The 18242-nt window shown below is 34.0% G+C and overlaps 2 protein-coding genes across 3 annotated transcripts; one reads left to right on the top strand and one right to left on the bottom strand.

The window, feature by feature from the left end:
• The first annotated feature begins 10687 nt into the window (after window positions 1-10687).
• On the top strand, window positions 10688-11691 carry LOC132610272 (translocator protein homolog). Its single transcript, XM_060324584.1, has one exon. The coding sequence runs from the start codon at window positions 10816-10818 to the stop codon at window positions 11434-11436; it is 621 nt and encodes a 206-aa protein (XP_060180567.1). The 5' UTR covers window positions 10688-10815; the 3' UTR covers window positions 11437-11691.
• A 355-nt stretch (window positions 11692-12046) lies between these two features.
• Window positions 12047-17651, bottom strand: LOC132609616 (uncharacterized). 2 transcript variants are annotated; one of them, XM_060323677.1, is made up of 4 exons: window positions 17209-17643; window positions 15931-15962; window positions 14727-14924; window positions 12047-12891 (listed from the first exon to the last, which is right to left on the bottom strand). In XM_060323677.1, exons 1-4 carry the CDS (start codon window positions 17453-17455, stop codon window positions 12589-12591), a joined length of 780 nt encoding a protein of 259 aa, XP_060179660.1. In that variant the 5' UTR covers window positions 17456-17643; the 3' UTR covers window positions 12047-12588. The 2 variants fall into 2 exon arrangements, with proteins under 2 accessions (XP_060179660.1, XP_060179661.1); XM_060323678.1 differs by having other exon boundaries at window positions 12753-12891; window positions 14732-14924; window positions 17209-17651.
• Window positions 17652-18242: the final 591 nt, after the last annotated feature.

Genomic DNA, 18242 nt, shown 5'->3' with positions numbered 1-18242 from the left:
CGCGTATTTCACTACCCCTGACGAAGACCAAGATTCAGATGTCGGAGTCTTCGCATTCCAATCTTGAATATCATCTTCTTAAGAGTTGAAGTTGGCAAAGATTTGGTGAACAAATCTGCAAGATTGTTACTTGAACGGATTTGTTGCACATTAATATCACCATTCTTCTGGAGATCATGTGTGAAGAATATCTTTGGTGAAATGTGCTTCGTTCTATCTCCTTTTATAAAACCTCATTTTAATTGAGCTATGCATGCAGCATTATCTTCATATAATACTGTAGGTATTTTTGTATCACACTTCAAGCCACATCTTTCTCTGATGAAATGTATCACTGATCTCAACCACACACATTCTCTACTTGCTTCATGAATAGCGATTATCTCAGCATGATTTGAAGAAGTAGTAACAATGGACTGCTTTGTAGATCGCCATGATATAGCAGTACCTCCGCATATAAACAGATAGCCTGTTTGAGATCGAGCTTTATGTGGATCAAATAAATAACCTGTATCTACATAACCAACAAGATTTGTACTACCTTTGTTAGTATAAAGCAGACCCATATCGCTAGTTCCCTTCAGATATCGCAATATATGCATAACTCCGTTCCAGTGTCTTTGAATAGGAGAAGAACTATATCTTGCTAGAAAATTAGCAGAGAACGCTATGTCAGGTCTTGTAGCATTAGCAAGATACATAAGTGCACTAATTGCACTCAGATATGGTACTTCAGGACCAAGAACCTCTTCATTTTCTTTCTGAGGTCGGAACGGATCTTTACTCACTTCAAGTGAGCGAACAACCGTTAGAGTACTTCAAGGATGCGCATTGTTCATGTAAAATCGTCTTAAAACTTTTTCGGTATAAGCAGATTGATGGATAAAGATCCCGTTTACTAAATGTTCAACCTGCAAACCAAGACAAAGTTTCGTTTTTGCAAGATCTTTCATCTCAAATTCTTTCTTTAAATATTCAATCGCCTTTTAGAGCTCTTATGGAGTTCCAATTAGGTTTATGTCATCAACATAAACAGCAAGTATAACTAACTCTGATTTTGTTTTCTTAACAAAAACACATGGACAAATGGCATCATTTATATACCTTCATTTACCAAAGTACTTACTGAGGCGATTGCACCACATGCACCCTGTTTTAGACCATAAAATAATCTTTGTAATCTAATTGAATACATCTCCCGAGACTTTGAACTAATTGCTCCAGGCATTTTAAATCCTTCAGGAATTTTCATATAGATTTCATTATCAAGTGAGCCATAAAAGTAAGTTGTAACCACATCCATCAGATGTATTTCAACGTTTTCATGTATAGCTAAACTGATGAGATATCGAAATGTTATGCCATCCATAACGGGTGAATATGTTTCTTCATAGTCGATACCGGGTCTTTGAGAGAATCTTTGTGCAACAAGGCTTGCCTTGTATCTCACAATTTTATTTCTCTTATTCTTTTTCCGCACAAAGACCCATTTGTGGCCAACTGGTTTTACACCATTAGGCATTCGGACTACTGGTCCAAAAACCTCACGTTTGGCAAGTGAATTCAATTCTGATTGAACTGCCTCTTGCCATTTTGGCCAATCATATCTTCATTGACATTCTTCGACAGATTGAGGTTCCTGATCCTCAATGTCTTTCATAATATTCAGTACAACATTATATGCAAAAAGATTATCCACCATAATCTTCGATTGATTCAAATATATCCCATCACCAGAAGAACTCAATGATAGTTCTTTACTCACTTGAGTCTCGGGTTTCCTAATATCTTCAGGAATATCAGGATTAATCAGATCTTGAATAGCTTCATGATATTCTTTCATAGTGTCATTCTGATCATTTTTCGTGTTTCTTTTTCTAGGATTTTTTATCCTTAGAACCCAATGGCCTATCACGCTTCAGGCGTGTATGAGATTCAGAGGCTATGACACTAGTAGATTTTCCCTTTGGGACATCAATTCGGACAAGCACATTCTCTGCAGGGATATGTGACTTAGTTATTCTTTTCAAATCAGAAAATGCGTCTGGCATTTGATTTGCTATTTTTTGTAAGTGAATGATCTTCTGGATCTCCTGTTCACATATAAGGGCACGTGGATCAAAATGAGATACTGATGAAACTCTCCACACAATTTCTCTTTTGATTTCTTTTCTCTCTCCCCCTTATTGTGAAAATTTTGTTTCATCAAATCGACAATCTGCAAATCGGGCACTGAATAAATCTCCCGTCAATGGCTCAAGATAGCGAATAATAGAGGGTGATTCAAACCCAACATATATTCCTAACCTTCTTTGGAGGCCCATCTTAGTGAGCTATGGTGGTGCTACCGGCACATATACAGCACAACCAAAGATTTGGAGATGAGCAATACTTAGTTCATGACCAAATATTAATTGTGACAGGGAGTATTTATTATAATGAGTCGGTCTGAGACGAATAAGAGATGTTTCATGTAAGATAGCATAACCTCGGACGGTAGTGGGCAACCGTGTTTTCGTAAGTAGTGTTCTTGCTATCAATTGTAGTCGTTTAATAAATGACTCAGCAAGGCCATTTTGGGTATGAACATGAGCTACAGGATGATCAACTTTTATCCCAACTGACAAACAATAATCATCAAAAGATTGAGACATAAATTCTCCGGCATTATCGAGGCGTATAGCCTTAATGGGATAATCCGAAATCTGTGCCCTTAAGCGTATTATTTGTGCCAATAATTTCGCAAACGCCAGGTTGCGAGACAATAGGAGGCACACATGAGACCATCTGAAAGATGCGTTTATTCGAACCATCAAATATCTTAATGACCCATAAGGTGGATGAATAGGTTCACATATATCCCCATGTATACGCTTTAGAAAGGCAGGCAATTCAATGTCAACTTTCATTAACGATGGCTTAGCTATCAATTTACCCTGATAACAAGTAGCACATGAAAATTCACCACTTTCAAGAATCTTCAGGTTCTTAAGTGGATGCCCATTTGAATTTTCAATAATTTGTCTCATCATTATTGATCCAGGGTAACCTATTCGGTCATGCCAAAGCACAAAATTACTTGAATCATTAAACTTCTGGTTTATGATCAAGTGTGCTTCAATTGTACTAATTTCTGCATAATACAAACCAGAAGACAATGTTAGTAATTTCTCCAAAATATATTACCGGCCAGAGACATTCTTTGTAATGGAAAGATATTAATCATTTATTTCATTTAATCTCTCAATGTGATACCCATTACAGCGGATATCTTTGAAACTTAACAAGTTTCTTGGGGATTTAGAAGAGAATAATGCATCTTCTATAACAAGTTTTGTCCCCTTAGGCAGAAATATAGTAGCTCTTCCGGAGCCTTCAATCAATTTTGAATTTCCAGAAATTGTATTAACATTTCCCCTTTTCCTACGCAAGTGAGAAAAGTATTTCTCATCTTTGAATACGGCATGCGTTGTTCCACTATCAATCACACAAATATCTTCATGATTGGTCATTGATCCAAATAAAATTTGAGGAATTTCCATATATTCTTCAAAATGAAAGAATAGACAAAGTGAACATGAAAGTAGATATTATTATTAAACAAAGCATTGCACAAACTTTATTTACATAACTATTATAGCTAATAGTAACAACATGGATGAAAATATCTAAACTATTACAGATCCATCACCGATCAGATGATCTATTTTTCCTTCAGGGAGTTCAAAGAAATCTGCCACATCTAAATGCATGGGCTCAACATTATCTTCAGAAATAAAATTTACTTCGGCATTCTTTTCTGCCTTTTTGAGGGAGGCTTTATAAAGCTCAACTAGACGCTTTAGCGTACGACAGGTACGTGACCAGTGCCCTTTTCCTCCACATCGGTAGAATTTATTTTCAGAATCTTTCTTTTGCACAGCTTCATGCTTTTCATCCTTCCTTTTACGCTGCTGGTGGTGAAGGGTATTATTTAGTGCAAGTCGAGAATCATGATTAAAATTTCTTCCTCGACCACAACCATGACCACGACTGGGGCCACGACCTCTTCCACGCCTAGAATGGCGAAAATTTGTCTCATTCACTTCAAGGAATGAGGCAGTACCAGTAGGTCAGCTTTCATGATTTTTCATTAATAATTCATTATGTTTTTCAGCCACTAGAAGATATGAGATTAGATCAGAATATTTCTTAAACTTCATCTCTCGGTATTGCTGCTGCAGGAGCATACTTGAGGCAGGAAAAGTGGAGAATGTTTTCTCCGACATATCATGATCAGTGATATTTTCACCACATAATTTCAACTGAGAAATAATTTTAAACATGGCAGAATTATACGCCCAAATAGATTTAAAATCTTGTAGCCTCAGATGGATCCAATCAAAACGTGCTTGTGGAAGCACAACCATCTTCAGGTGGTCATATCTATCTTTTAAATTATACCACAGCATAAGAGGATACTTAACAGTGAGATATTCCATTTTCAAGCTCTCATCAAGGTGATGGCGAAAGAATATCATTGCCTTGGCACAGTCTTGATTCGATGCCTGATTTTTATCTTTGATGGAGTCTGCCAGACCCATCGCATCAAGATGAATTTCGGCATCAAGAACCCAAGACAGGTAGCTTTTTCCATATATATCTAAGGCAAAAAATTCACGTTTAGAAAGATTTGCCATTAATTAAGAAAAATAAAGTCAATACTTTCGAGGCTTTCAAAGTATTTACTCGAGATGGCAGAGTCTCGTGCTGATAACGTGTTGTAAAATAAAGACTATGAAGTAAATGCACCAGAGAGAAGTATATAGAGAGGAATTGATTGTATATATAACTTCTACAAATGAACTCCTAGTTATAGGAGGAAATAAGTGAACAATTTTGTGGCCATAAGTGAACAACTTTGTGGCCACCAAGTTATTCATACTTGGTGGCCAGACGTGTTGTAAAATAAAGACTATGAAGTAAATATACAAATAAACTCCTATTTAAAGTTGTGTTTGATTGGACATCTTATTTCTATTATATATAAGAGTGGTGGATATAAGAGTGGTGGAGGGACGAACAAGACTGTCCCTCCTTGTACCAACCGCTTAAAAAATTGTATACTTAATGAATTCTTATATTAAAAGCTATATAACTTGTACTTTTTAACCAACTACTTCTTTATCCTACATAGACATATGTCATAATACTTAATATTTATTTTCTTTTTATGTATACACGTATGCACTTATTTATTTTCTCGTGCACATTTACTTGTTCACTTTTGACTTTTCACGTCCTTTGGGAATTAATAAATCTCACGTAGACATATGTCAGAGCACTGAATAGTTATTCTCTTCTCATGTATAGACGTATGCACTTCAATTTTAATTCTTCGACACACATTTATTTCCTCCGTGCATTTTTACTTGTTCACTTTTGACTTTTCACGTTCTTGCTGAATATTTATTTTCTTCTCATGTATACATGTATGCATTTCAATTTTAATTTTCCGACACATATTTATTTTCTCCATGCACTTTTACTTGTGTAATTTAGACTTTTCACGGTCTTTAAGAATTAATAAATGAAGTACTCCCTCCGTCCCATATCACTTGGCCAATTTACTTGACTTTTCACGTTCTTTAAGAATTAATAAATGAAGTACTACCTTTGTCCCATATTACTTGGCCACATTACTATGCTCGACTTTTCACGTTCTTTAAGAATTAATAAATAAAGTACTCCCTTCGTCCCATATTACTTGGCTACATTACTAAAAATATATGTCTATTTTTCTATTCTATATTTTTCTTTTTTTCTATCTATTATATATAAGTGTGGTGAGTGGACGAAAATAGCATAAAATGCTTGTACCACAAGCTTTACAAATTGTACACGCAATGAATGCTCGTATCAAGAGCTATATAAATTGTACACTTCAATCAACCACTTTTTATTCCATGTGGACAATAAATTGTACACTTAACATCAATTAGACAAATATGCATAATTCTTGAATGGACTATGAATTCAGATACGCAATTTCTAAATTTTATGAAAAGTAATTTATATATATAAAAAAAAACATAAAAAATAATATAATATAAATTATAATAATTGAGAATTAAAAAAAAACAAATAGATAGCGGTCAAAAAATTATTGCTTGACTCTCAAAATTCAAACTGTATCACATAAATCGAATAAAGAAAGTATTAATTAATATAGTACATATTTTCAGCGTATTAAATTATTTAATTAATATATTGAGTTAATTTAGTGTAAATATGCAGATAAATATTTACTCATGTGACCCCTTAGAGGATGTACCTTTCCAAAAAATACGAGCGTCCCCTAATTAGGATTAGTTAGGATGATAAGAGCAATAGGTAAACACATATCACACGCTGAGTGTTTAAACTAAATCAACGTACTGCCTCTCTTCTCCCTCTTATTATGTACTTTAAGAATTAATAAATGAAATAAAATCAGTAATTAATGTAAAGGGTAAAATAAGAAGAAGAAAAATTTCTTTGTCTTGATATGTTAACATGGACAGTTACTTTTATCCCCATTTTCCTTCTTTGTCAATACTTTACTTATCTTACTATTCTTTGTATTCGCTGATTATTGTTTCTTTACATTTATAAAAATGTATTATTTATATTTTCATTTCGGAATTAAAATTTAGTGATTTACGATATATATCTTTCTAATTTTGATTTCTCTGTAACAATTCATTTTATTTATAATTGTAAATATAAAAAATCATAATGTAACTAATTTTTTTGATTAATTTAATAAAAATATTTTATTAGTTTTGCTTTTAAAAAATTCAATATATACAACACAATGGTTCTTATGTTTGGATCTGAACAGTTAATTAATTGAGATAGATATTAACTTATCGATATACATATAACATATTAAACAATTTAAAAGAAAAAATCTAGACTCAAAATATTAATTTTCCCTCACCTTCATACTAATTTTATTTTTCACATCAACGAACAACTTTCATTGTCATGACAATGACAAATTTTTAAAAATTATTTACAAAATACAAACCTTAAAGACTGGTTAATTAAAGTGAATAAACATGTTCGGCCGATGCATCGCACGGGCTTATATGGCTAGTACTCCTATATTAACGACGTAGCAGAAGCAAACGGCCGAAACATAAATCTGGTGAATAATAAGGGCTTAAAAGTTATTTTGACTTAAAAGCACCTACAATAAGATAATCCTAACAGGTGCTATATAAGTTGGAGGCAAGATAAATAAATAACTTATCCACTGTCCATCACTTTTCTCTTCACAAAAAGGAAAGAAAAGTAGAATTTACGTTCGGTGTTCCTGGGATTCCTCATTTAATTTTTTATTTTGTTAGCACAAGTTTAATAATTTTGGATTTTCTTGGGGAGATGCGTTTTTTTCTCTTACTGCTTTTCCATTTTCTTCTCCTCTTATTTTCACCTTTTTTCTCATCGTTTATTTGTGATTATAATTGTGTAAAATTCATTCTACTGAGTTTATATTATTAAATTGGTTTAGTTGGAAAAAATTGAAGAGCAGGAACTTGTTGAAGAAGACGGATATGTCTATTAATTTAGAGATAAAGGTCAAAAACACACATTAACTATTACTTTTTTTTTAGTTTCATACCTAAACTATCATAAGAAGGTTGAGAAAACTACCTAAACTATCACTATCTAGTTTGCAAAACACACATGAACTAAATGTGTGAACTCACTCTCTAAAAAGCAAGTGAAGCTGAAATTTTCTCAAAAAAATTATCCACACGGCATAAGTAATGCTATGGTGGCACCTACATGGAAATTAAAAAATAATATATTTTTTATAAAAAATAATATTTTTTTTGTAAAAAAAAATTGTTTATTTTTTTTAAAAAATCTGGATTTAAAAAAATATCAAAAAAATTAGAAAATCAGAAAAAAATGATTTAAAAAATGGAAAAGTTGATTTTTTTTTAAATGTGAAAACTAAATAATCAGTTTTCTTTTTTTTTCCATTTTTTTAAATATTTTTTTTATTTCTATAATTTTTGATAATTTTTTTACAAAAATTATTATTTTTCAGTTTGTTGTTTAAAACAAATAGTTTTTTTTTATTTTCATGTAGGTGCCATTGTGACATTATTTATCCACGTGAACAACACTTGGCAACATTTTTATATAAAATGGAGAATGTAGATCACATGCCATTCAAGAATAATTTTGCAAACTAGATAGTGATAGTTTAGGTAGTTTTCTCAATCTTTTGATAGTTTAGGTATGAAACTCAAAAAAATATGATAGTTGAGGTGTGTTTTTGACCCTTAACTCATTACTTTATGAAGGTTTAAAGTGATTGTTGGGGTAGATATTAAAAGGATTATATCAAATTTGAAGTTAATTGGAAAAATTTTGAAGCAAATAGTTGTTGGAATTTTTTTACATAACAAGTACAAGGACCTGTCAAGATCTTGTAACCAATTTTTGTCAAAATTGAGGATGATTATCATAACTTGTTATTAATGCAAATTTTATAGCCGAAAAAATCTTGGCGATTCTTCAAAATTTATGCCCAAAATCGTGATGATTACCACAATCGGGCGGTCTGGTGTCCGAGCCGATTGGTCAAACGACGACTACTTCCCAAATTATTTTAGTATTAGCCGCCGATAGGTTTTTGGTCAACATCAAAATAGGTCAAGGGCGCGTCGGAACGGTCGGTAGCTGCTTAGTCTCATCCGACAAAGGGCATCAAAGCCCCTTGACTAGGTTGGAGCTAGAGCTTCTTACTCTCTAGGCTTGAAGGCGGCAATCTAGCTTCTACTGAAACAAAACGAAGGAACTTCCGGAGTGAAGGTTCAGCTTAAGGGGAAGTTTCGCAGGTTTGTGAAGACAGATTCTTGTCACTCAGTTTTCAGAGCTGAGCCACCTGATTCAGTGGTCTCCTTCTCTCCCTATACTTCGAACCTTAACACGTCTTTCTTTATCTTTTTCATATCTGAATGTCTTTGTCGAGTTGGTTGGCATCATTCGCTCCTTCGACAATCATATCCTCCCTCCACCAAATAAGGTGGAGTGGCCCCTCCGTATCTGACCCCGACCCACGCTCTAGCCCTCTTTCGTCGTCCAAGTTGCATACTTGTTTGGTATGTTTGGAACCGGGTTGTTTAAAACTACCCTTTCTTGAAGAAAGAGAACCTGTGCCCAGACTGCCTTCGAAGCTAAACCTTCTCCATTACTATCTAAGCCAGTCACATAGTAAAGTAAATAAATATGAGTAATGACCCACTCTAGAGTTTATTTTTTAATATTTAGACATCGTAGTCAAGTGGAAAATCAGGAGCAAAATGATAAAACGACGAAGTCATTGCCTATGTACAAATCATAGGAATTCCTCGCGGTCCATCCGGCCGACGCGTCCTTATTCCTTAAACAGCTATCTTACAATTAAGAAGGAATCAGTCTCTCTTTAATAATGATTTTCTCAAACTCTTTTACGGGTTTTAAATTATTAATAATGCTAACTTATAACACTTTTATATTCAAACCAACGTGACACATATTTTTTAGGTTGTCCTAAAAAGAATGTTATATAAATAATTTAATTTTAAAATTCTCATTTTACATTAATGAGATGATTTATAGACACACATATATCTAAATTTTTTTTACAAAAAACATTTATGTTTATACCTTTTTTTTAAAGATGTCAAAATTTAAACTATAGGCTATAGCATCCAAAAACTCTAGTTGCACAAATCAGCCTAAGAAAATCTTATGTGCCTTATATTACGTGTTAGTATGGCCACTTGTTCAATGCAGCTTGCAACATCTGTATCGTAGTCGAAGAATATATGAAATATGATAAGTACGCCATGCTGTTCCTTTGACCCCAGAGTGTTTTTGATATAAATAAAGAAGATAATAGCAAGCTATCCTTGTCGGCACTGACTTCTCACCTCGTGTACTACTTTTTTCCACTCGTCATCACTTCTTTCAGCCATCTGTCCTTTTTCTGCCAAAGCTAATGTTCATCTCGCTACACAAACTTCACGCGTACAAGGCTCTAATTTACAAAACAAAACTCTAATTTCCATTGCATTTTCCATGTAAAGATATATTCTTCAGGTTTTTTTCCTTTTTCCAAATAGCTTTAATTTTTAGGAAAAATTAGCGACGTGGCAAATATTTAAATTATATTTACGATACATTATTATAGTTTCAAAAAATTAAGAAACGTAGTTATATTTTAATTTTTATAGCAAATATACAATATACGTGCATAACTATATGCGCTTTGATACAACACTTTTCGCGCGATTTCAGCTGGTACATTATTTGCTGATACAGCTGATACTCACGATTTCAGCTATACACAAACTGAAACTACGTTACGTAATTACGCTGTAAACTATAGCTAGTTATGAAAATATCTCTATTTTTTATTAATATTTAACTGTTTATCATTAATTTCTACACTAGTTTCCATTAATTTATTTATAAATTCTGCTATAATATTAATATTTATCTTAATACTTATCTTCTAATCAGATTATCTAAAACATAATTGCACTATTTGGACCAATTTAGTCGAATTCCAGTTATATATACTAGATTATTCGTTGAGATAAAAAGAATTAAATACAAAAAAGAAATACTAAAACGATGGGTATAAATAGTGGATCCTTCTGCTCTCAAAATCATTCCATGACCTGAAATTTCTCTCGACCCTTCTTGTTCCTGATTCTACTTCCTTCTATACCTTGCACTCTCTTTTCACTTTCTTAATAGCAATAAAACAAACACTATTATCGGATCATGGCTTCTTCTCAAGATCAACTCAAACACAGAAGCACCACCAAAGCACAACAAGATGAACAACAAAATGAACCTCTACAAACAGAACAATACCAAAAAGCTGATAACGATGATACAAAAATGAACAAAACCATCAGATCATCAACAAGAAAACAGATAGCCAAACGAGGCCTTAAGTCATTGGGAATAGCTTTATCCATCCCACTATTATTAACTCTCCTAGACATCTCCTTTTTTGGTTCAAGTTACCAGTATGCAAAAATGGATAAGCCTTTTTGGATCCCACGTTTATGGGCTTTACACTTGGCTTGTTTGGGTTCTGCTTTTCTTATGGGCCTTTCTGCTTGGCTTGTTTGGGCTGAAGGTGGGTTTCATCGACAGCCTATGGCTATGCTTTTGTATTTAAGTCAATTGGGCTTGAGTTTGGCTTGGGATCCAGTGGTGTTCAAGGCTGGAGCTACTAAGGTTGGGTTGGTATTGTGTATGGCTTTGTTTGGAGTGTTGATTGCGTGTGTTAGAGCTTTTAAAAACGTGAATCCTACAGCTGGGAATCTGGTTAAACCTTGCCTTGGATGGGCTGTGCTTTTGAGTCTAGTAAATCTTAAGCTTGTATTCAACTAGGAAACATACAGTCGCTATATGCACTTGTTTTTTTGGGCTGTGATGCTCGTGTACTGTAATTTACATGTATCAGTGTTCTATATTTCACGTCCTAAACTGTATGCACTGTAGAGTTCTTATTGCATAGGTCCCTTTCTGCCTTGTCACAGTAATTTTTCACATGTTCTCCACTTTTGATTGATGAGTTGCGTTTTTCTGTTTGTATTACCAGATATTTCTATCTTCATAATTCATTTTATAGTGCTGTCAGGTCAATTGGTGCACACCTCAGCTTATTCCTGTTTGTATTACCAGATATTTCTATCTTTTATAATTCATTTTTTAGTGCTGTCAAGTCAACTGGTGCACACCTCAGCTCATTCCTAATAACTCCAGAGCAATTTAAGAGGTTTGGATAGGTGCGACAGAAATCACTTTGATGTTTCCGCCTATGGAGAACTCGGGATTCTCAATCCACCCCCCCCCCCCCCCCCCCCCCTTTGAGAATGGTGCGACATTTATGCCCTCTCGAGGGGTTTAACCATAGAGGTTCCATTTATTTATAAATCACGGCCAAAAAAAAAAAAACGAGTGGCACAAGAACTTGATAATGTTTTGCAGGGCCAGGTGGTATATTCTAGAATAAGTTCTTTGAAACATCTTAACTTGGAAATTAAAACAGATACTCTAATTTTACTAGGAGACAAATGTTTTAAGCATGGTCCTTACCTGGCACACCAAGAACTACAAACTTGTAGAACACATACAATATCATCTTCCGGGTTTCTCTTGAAAATAGAAGAATGCATGAACCCTTTGAACAACAGAGCCACCTGCTTTAATAGTTTGGAGTTGGAAAAGCCGCTTAATCAAAATGACTGCCAGCACAACCTCTGTTTTACCTCTAGTAAATGGTTGTTACACACTCATAAACTAGAGAAAATGAAATTTCTTCAAAAAATGGACGGTGTGTTCTCAAGTAAAATCTGCAAAAATGTGCTGATACATGTCCATACTCGTATCATAAGCCTTCAATTCTTCAATGCAACAAGCTCCTGTCTAAGCACCAAGAACTTTGTAATGGTTAGAACAATAATCAAGACAGGTTACTTTAGTCATCCCCCTAGCGAGAAAATGCCGATGAGCAATACCATCGTAGCACTAACTTAATTTTTAGTCAGTGAGACCGAGTTTCCTCAGTGTCACCGATATCCTTCTGTTCTGGTCAATCTCTTGGCCTTCCCATATTTGAAACCCAGGCTTTCGATTTATCTCATGTTTCCAAAGATAGCGTGCTTCTCCCCACATCAAAATAAGACATCCCGGTGTCAAAAGCACAGGAATTTTTTGTTGTGGATCTTGGGCTTTGCATGTCTCGCTCTTGACTCGAGAAAAATGCATCACGCAGGATGACTCTAGAGAAACGATAGCGATTCCATCCTCAAAGCGCATTAGATCAACGTGCGGACAGATTCCCTGATATACAGCAGTACAACTTCATTACCAGGATATCACTATAACCAGGAAGGCACTTCCCAAATTAAACTATCGATGCAAAATCAACAAAGTTTATCAACCTAAAATACAATGTGATCAAAGCTGTTGACAAAAAAGACAAGCTTAAATAAACACTATTTATCGACCTAAAATCCAATGTGGTTGAAGCTGCAACGAAAACGACTCCAGAATTTGCAGTAATATTTGACTCAAAATGAGGAAAAAGGGAAAAGGAAAATCATGAATCGATGTCCAGGATGAAAGAAACTTGAAAAGCAAGTATAAGGAGATTGAAACAAATAACATAATTATGCACAATATTATGAGAATGGTATTCCTTATGCCCAAAAACGAAAACCCTTTGGAAAGACTCGAGAGGAACTGATGTTAAGCAGCAAAGCCTAGATGTCAATACCAGCCCGTGTTTATGCACTCCAGCTACACAGTCTATTATCCATTTGCCTGGGAATCGATCAAACTAGTTTGATGTCAAAGACCTCCATCCCCACACTAGACCAAACCATTGTGTTTGATGTCTTTCAGATATATGTCAAGCGCATCTTTCAACTTACAAAGACTTCTGTCTGTACAGTCATACAAGAACCATGGCTATAAATGTAATCTAGAAGATTTGACCCTGTAATATGACCCTACTAGGCGCACTTCACTTGAAGGCTCACATTGAAGACCAAGGCATGGGACTCCAATTCATTCAAGCTAGGAGGATGACCAAAGGAGCATTGAAGACCTATGAAGAGGCATACAAACCCCATAAGAAGGCCTATGAAGTATGGAAAGTAGCTTGGAGAGGAATGAAAGAATAAGCTACAAGAAAGAAGGCCAACACTTGCAAAAGGGACAGAAAAGCAAATGTGGCTAGACGTGCAAAAGAAGGGTCATAGATGCCAATGGTTATAATTGCAAGCTTTGAGGATTGGATGATGGCTATATGTGCAAGAGGAGCCTTTTCGAATTTCAAGCCAACATCCAACTAGCCAAACAAGGCCCTTGCCTCATTAATGACATTCTTGTAATAACTAGCCTAGCTCTTAAGTCTCTTAGTATAAATATTAGACTTAATAGGCTTTTGGCCATAGATACCAAAAACAAATTCACTTTTTTTGAAATTTTTGAAGTTGAGTTGGAGTTGGAGTTGGCCATAATTTTTGAAATTGTAATTTTTGGTGAAATATAGTTGCAAAAAAGTGATTTTTTTTTTAAAAACAAGTTTTTTGAGTTTTTGGTATCCCGGAATACAACTTCAAGTTGTATTCAGAATATTTATGGTCAAACGCCTAAAAGTGAAAAAAAATTCCGGAAAAAAAGTGAATAATTTTTATGGCCAAACGGTACCTTAGGTTATTTTCATCTTTAGACTTTGTTGATGGATGAAACTCTTATGAGAGATTGTTTAGTGATAGTTTTAGTTTAATATAGTTTGTTTGGTTGCATAAATCTAAGTGTGATTCTTAGTTGCAAAGTGAATTGTTTATTTTCCATCGAATTCAATGTTGCTCATTTGTGGATTCATTTGAGTCGTTTGTTGATTCCTGTTTAAACTTTAACTGCAAGCATGCATTTGGTAGACTACACATAGTACTATAAAATCAAAATTCAATTTCCAGGAATTTTACAACAATTACCTAAATTTGTTAAACAAAATTAGGATGCTGATCCTTTTTGCTGGCATCTTATACTGCATCATCTAACTAGATGGTTGTACTAGTTAGACAGTAGCATTCTAGCAGTGTTATTTTACTATGTCAAAACACTTAGCCCTGAAAAAACAGTTCTGTTTTTGGATAAAGTCGCACCTCACCTGGTTGATACATGTTAACTATAAGCTGATCAAATAGGGGTTCCCTCCATAACAGATCTTGTGGAAAAATACAAGCTTCCTTGCCCTTTTCACAGTTTTCCGACTCTGCAACATAATTATCAGAAAGAATCACCTCATGGATAGAGCTCGATAGCTCAACCGCCCACCCTGGTAGGTCCCCAAACCTCATAGCCTGCAAGATAAGAAAATACATGTGATCAAGTGCATTGATAAGTGACTCTAGGTCGAAAGAGCCAAACAGGGTAACCCCATTATGAGAAAAAAAAATGTAGTTGGTTCAAACACATTTTAAACTTAGTCACTTAATCAAAGGAACATAAATTGTTAACCAAAACCTTCTGTTCTGTCCTTCTTAGAGAGAACTGCAGGACAAACTCTTCATAGATCAAGTAAATGCCAGATGTGCTTTGCAATATGCTCATTCTAAGGCCAATTAACAACAATAGGGTAAAAGGAACGCTAAACTTTTTCCTTTATTAAACTAAAAGAAAATGAGATTACTCTGAAGAACTATTACAAGGAGAACGGAGAGTCCAAAGTTTTTGAATTTCGAAAGAAGGATATTGGTTTGATGCAAGAAATAACCAACGAGTCACCACTATTACTGATTTGTGCTCCAGAATTTCTCCTTTTTTTTTTTTTTTTTTTGGGGGGGGTAAAAGTAAATACTTGAGTGTCCAGCTTTTTTGGCTTATATATTTCTTTATCCAAAATCTCTTAGTATTCAAGTCCTCGTTTTGATAAGTCTCCCCAGATTGAATACTCACATACAATTATCAACTGCAGACAAATAAATGTAAAACGCCAAGATTATTCCATTCACTATATTCGGAGAGAAGTGTCATAAGTACCTCCTCTGCCTCAAGTGGCAGTCGTAGTTCTCAACTTAAGCTTTAGGGACACTAAATACAAAAGTTCACATTTTGACATAAAAATTACAGCAATCATCTTATTTCAAATGAAACATATAGTGATTTGCTACACAATTCAAGGGCATAAATACGGAAATTACAGTCAGACAATGTATCCTTCAGCCAAATGACACATTAGAAAGTTTTTGAATCACACATGAATCTACAATTCTCAAGTTGATATGTACAGAAATAAGAAGCAACAAGTTGAAAGGGAATAAGTGTATTATACAAGAATGGTCTAAAAGTTTGAGGATCCAACAAGACCTGATTGCTTGAAGACTCAGCAAACCATCCTTCTGCAGCCACAACAATCAAGAAGCAAATATAAGAGCTTTGCCTGATCAAACAAATTTGTCTTACTTCTTTTACTGATAACACAATTGCAGGCGCAGTAAATTTACTGGGAAACTATAATAAGGAGCTCCTGGGTGACTGCTTAAATTGTTTTCTCCCAAAAGAATTGAGCTACAATTAAAACATAAAGTTGTTGCAGCTGTTTCAAAACAAAAGTTTCAAGCAACATACCATCAAAGGCAGTGGCAGATGTAGCCTATGACCTCTCTATAACAACATTTCACTATAACAACCAAGTTTATTTGGAGCCGATTCTTTATGTTATGTTATATTATATGTTCTCTATAATAACATTTCGCTATAATAGCCAAAAAAATATCCAGACAAACAATGTCGTTACAGATAGATTTGGCTGTATATGTTTACATAGTTGAAAAATACTTTTTAACATATACATGCATAGATATAGTTTCTTTAAGATAAGTGTGTGTAAGTGTCTGTATTTATGTAAGGCCAGCAAACTATGTCTAGAAGAGTAGTAAATGAATTATTAAAAGTTCTAGATCCTTCTCTGCCTAGGGCGAACTCATGAACTAGAATCATTATTCGGAATGAGCACTATATAATCATACGTATACATTTTATACGATATTCTTTCCTATTTAGTTAGTCACGAAAAAAAATGACACATTTCTAGGTTTAGTAACAATTCAACTTTAAATTTACCTATCTTAATAAAATAATTTATAGCCATACAAATTTCTTTGATTATTTTAGACCACAGGTTTCAAAAATATTTCCTTATTTCTTAAACTTATTGGCTGGTCAAATACCCTCTTATAAAATGGGACAGAGTCACAGAGTCAATAACTAATACATAAATAGGTTCTCAAACTTAGCCTCAACTGGCAAGTATGCCCTCCAACTTTGGGTGTGCACAAGTAGTCACCTCAACTTGCATAAAATTAAACAAGTAAACACAAATATTAATGTGAAACTGACATGGCACATATATTTTGAAGGTGCCACATCAGTGTCACACGAGTATTCGTGTTTACTTGTTCAACTTTTATAAAGTTGAGGTGACTACTTATACACACCTAAAGTTGAACGGCATACGTGCCAGTTGAGATCAAATTTGAGGGCCGATATATGTATTCTGCCTTCTTCATATATATACACATAATTTAAACCGAAAATTGAACCACAGGATCCGCCCTAAATCTACCTTTACAGGAAAAAAATTACCTTGATGGATTGATGATAACAACATTGATTGTTGATCACTAGATAAAAATTCTTTGCAAAGCCAAAGACCATTAATTTCAGTGATACTTTGCCAACTATGACTTTCTCCAAACACTGACCCGGATTGGGCTTTTACAGTGACCCGATTCTCTGCACAATGAGCGTGGAGAAATTGTTTTTGTTCTTCCCCTTCGCTGTCTGATGACTCGCCAAACACTTCCGTTAGAATCGTCTGCAGTTCTTCCATATTGTTCTTAAATTTGAGGCTCTTTCCACTTTTAATTTTGCTTTGCACTTTGCATAGTTCTAGTTTCAAGCTTTTCTTTTTCTTTTTTTCCTTTTTCTATTTTTGTGAGGGTTAAAAATCTATCTCCGTTTGGTCATAAATCTTGAAATCAGTTTTTCAAAATATATTTTTAAATATCTGTTTTGTCATAAAATTTTGGATATTTTGAAAATCAAATCCCAAAATGCGTCAGACCTGTTTTTAGATAAAAATTGGTTTCTTAAAAAAACTTTAAAATTTTCCCCAAACTTTTGTATTTTATTGAAAAGCCCCGATCTAGTTACTACCGATATTATTTTTTTCTTGCACCGATGGATCTTTGTAAGAAATTATAATTTGACAAATTATAGTAGTTAGTAATTATGTTATTAGAGGTATGTTTGTTTGGTACGGTTAGGGTTGTTCACGGTTTTGGTTAAAACCAAAATCAAATCGAAAATTTAACCAAACCGAATAAAAAAATCGACATTTGGTTTGGTTTGATTTGGTTTTAAATTTTAAAAATCGATAATATTTGATTTGGTTATGGTTATATTAAAAAATAACCGAATAAATAACCGAACCAAACCGATAAATTATATACATAAATTTTATAATTATTTATATGTATAATATTAGTTTTTCATAAATAATTATAAATATTTTATACCTTTCAATCATTAATTTGATTTTTGGTCTACTTATTTCACACGATTGTTTAAGGCCCATGTTTTTAAGAATATGTCCAAGAACACGTCTTTAAGTCTTT

Source organism: Lycium barbarum, chromosome 9 (assembly GCF_019175385.1).
Source record: "Lycium barbarum isolate Lr01 chromosome 9, ASM1917538v2, whole genome shotgun sequence".
Classification (NCBI taxonomy): Eukaryota; Viridiplantae; Streptophyta; class Magnoliopsida; order Solanales; family Solanaceae; genus Lycium; species Lycium barbarum.
Note: the sequence above shows the minus strand (reverse complement) of the source record. Positions and strands in the feature narration are given on the sequence as shown.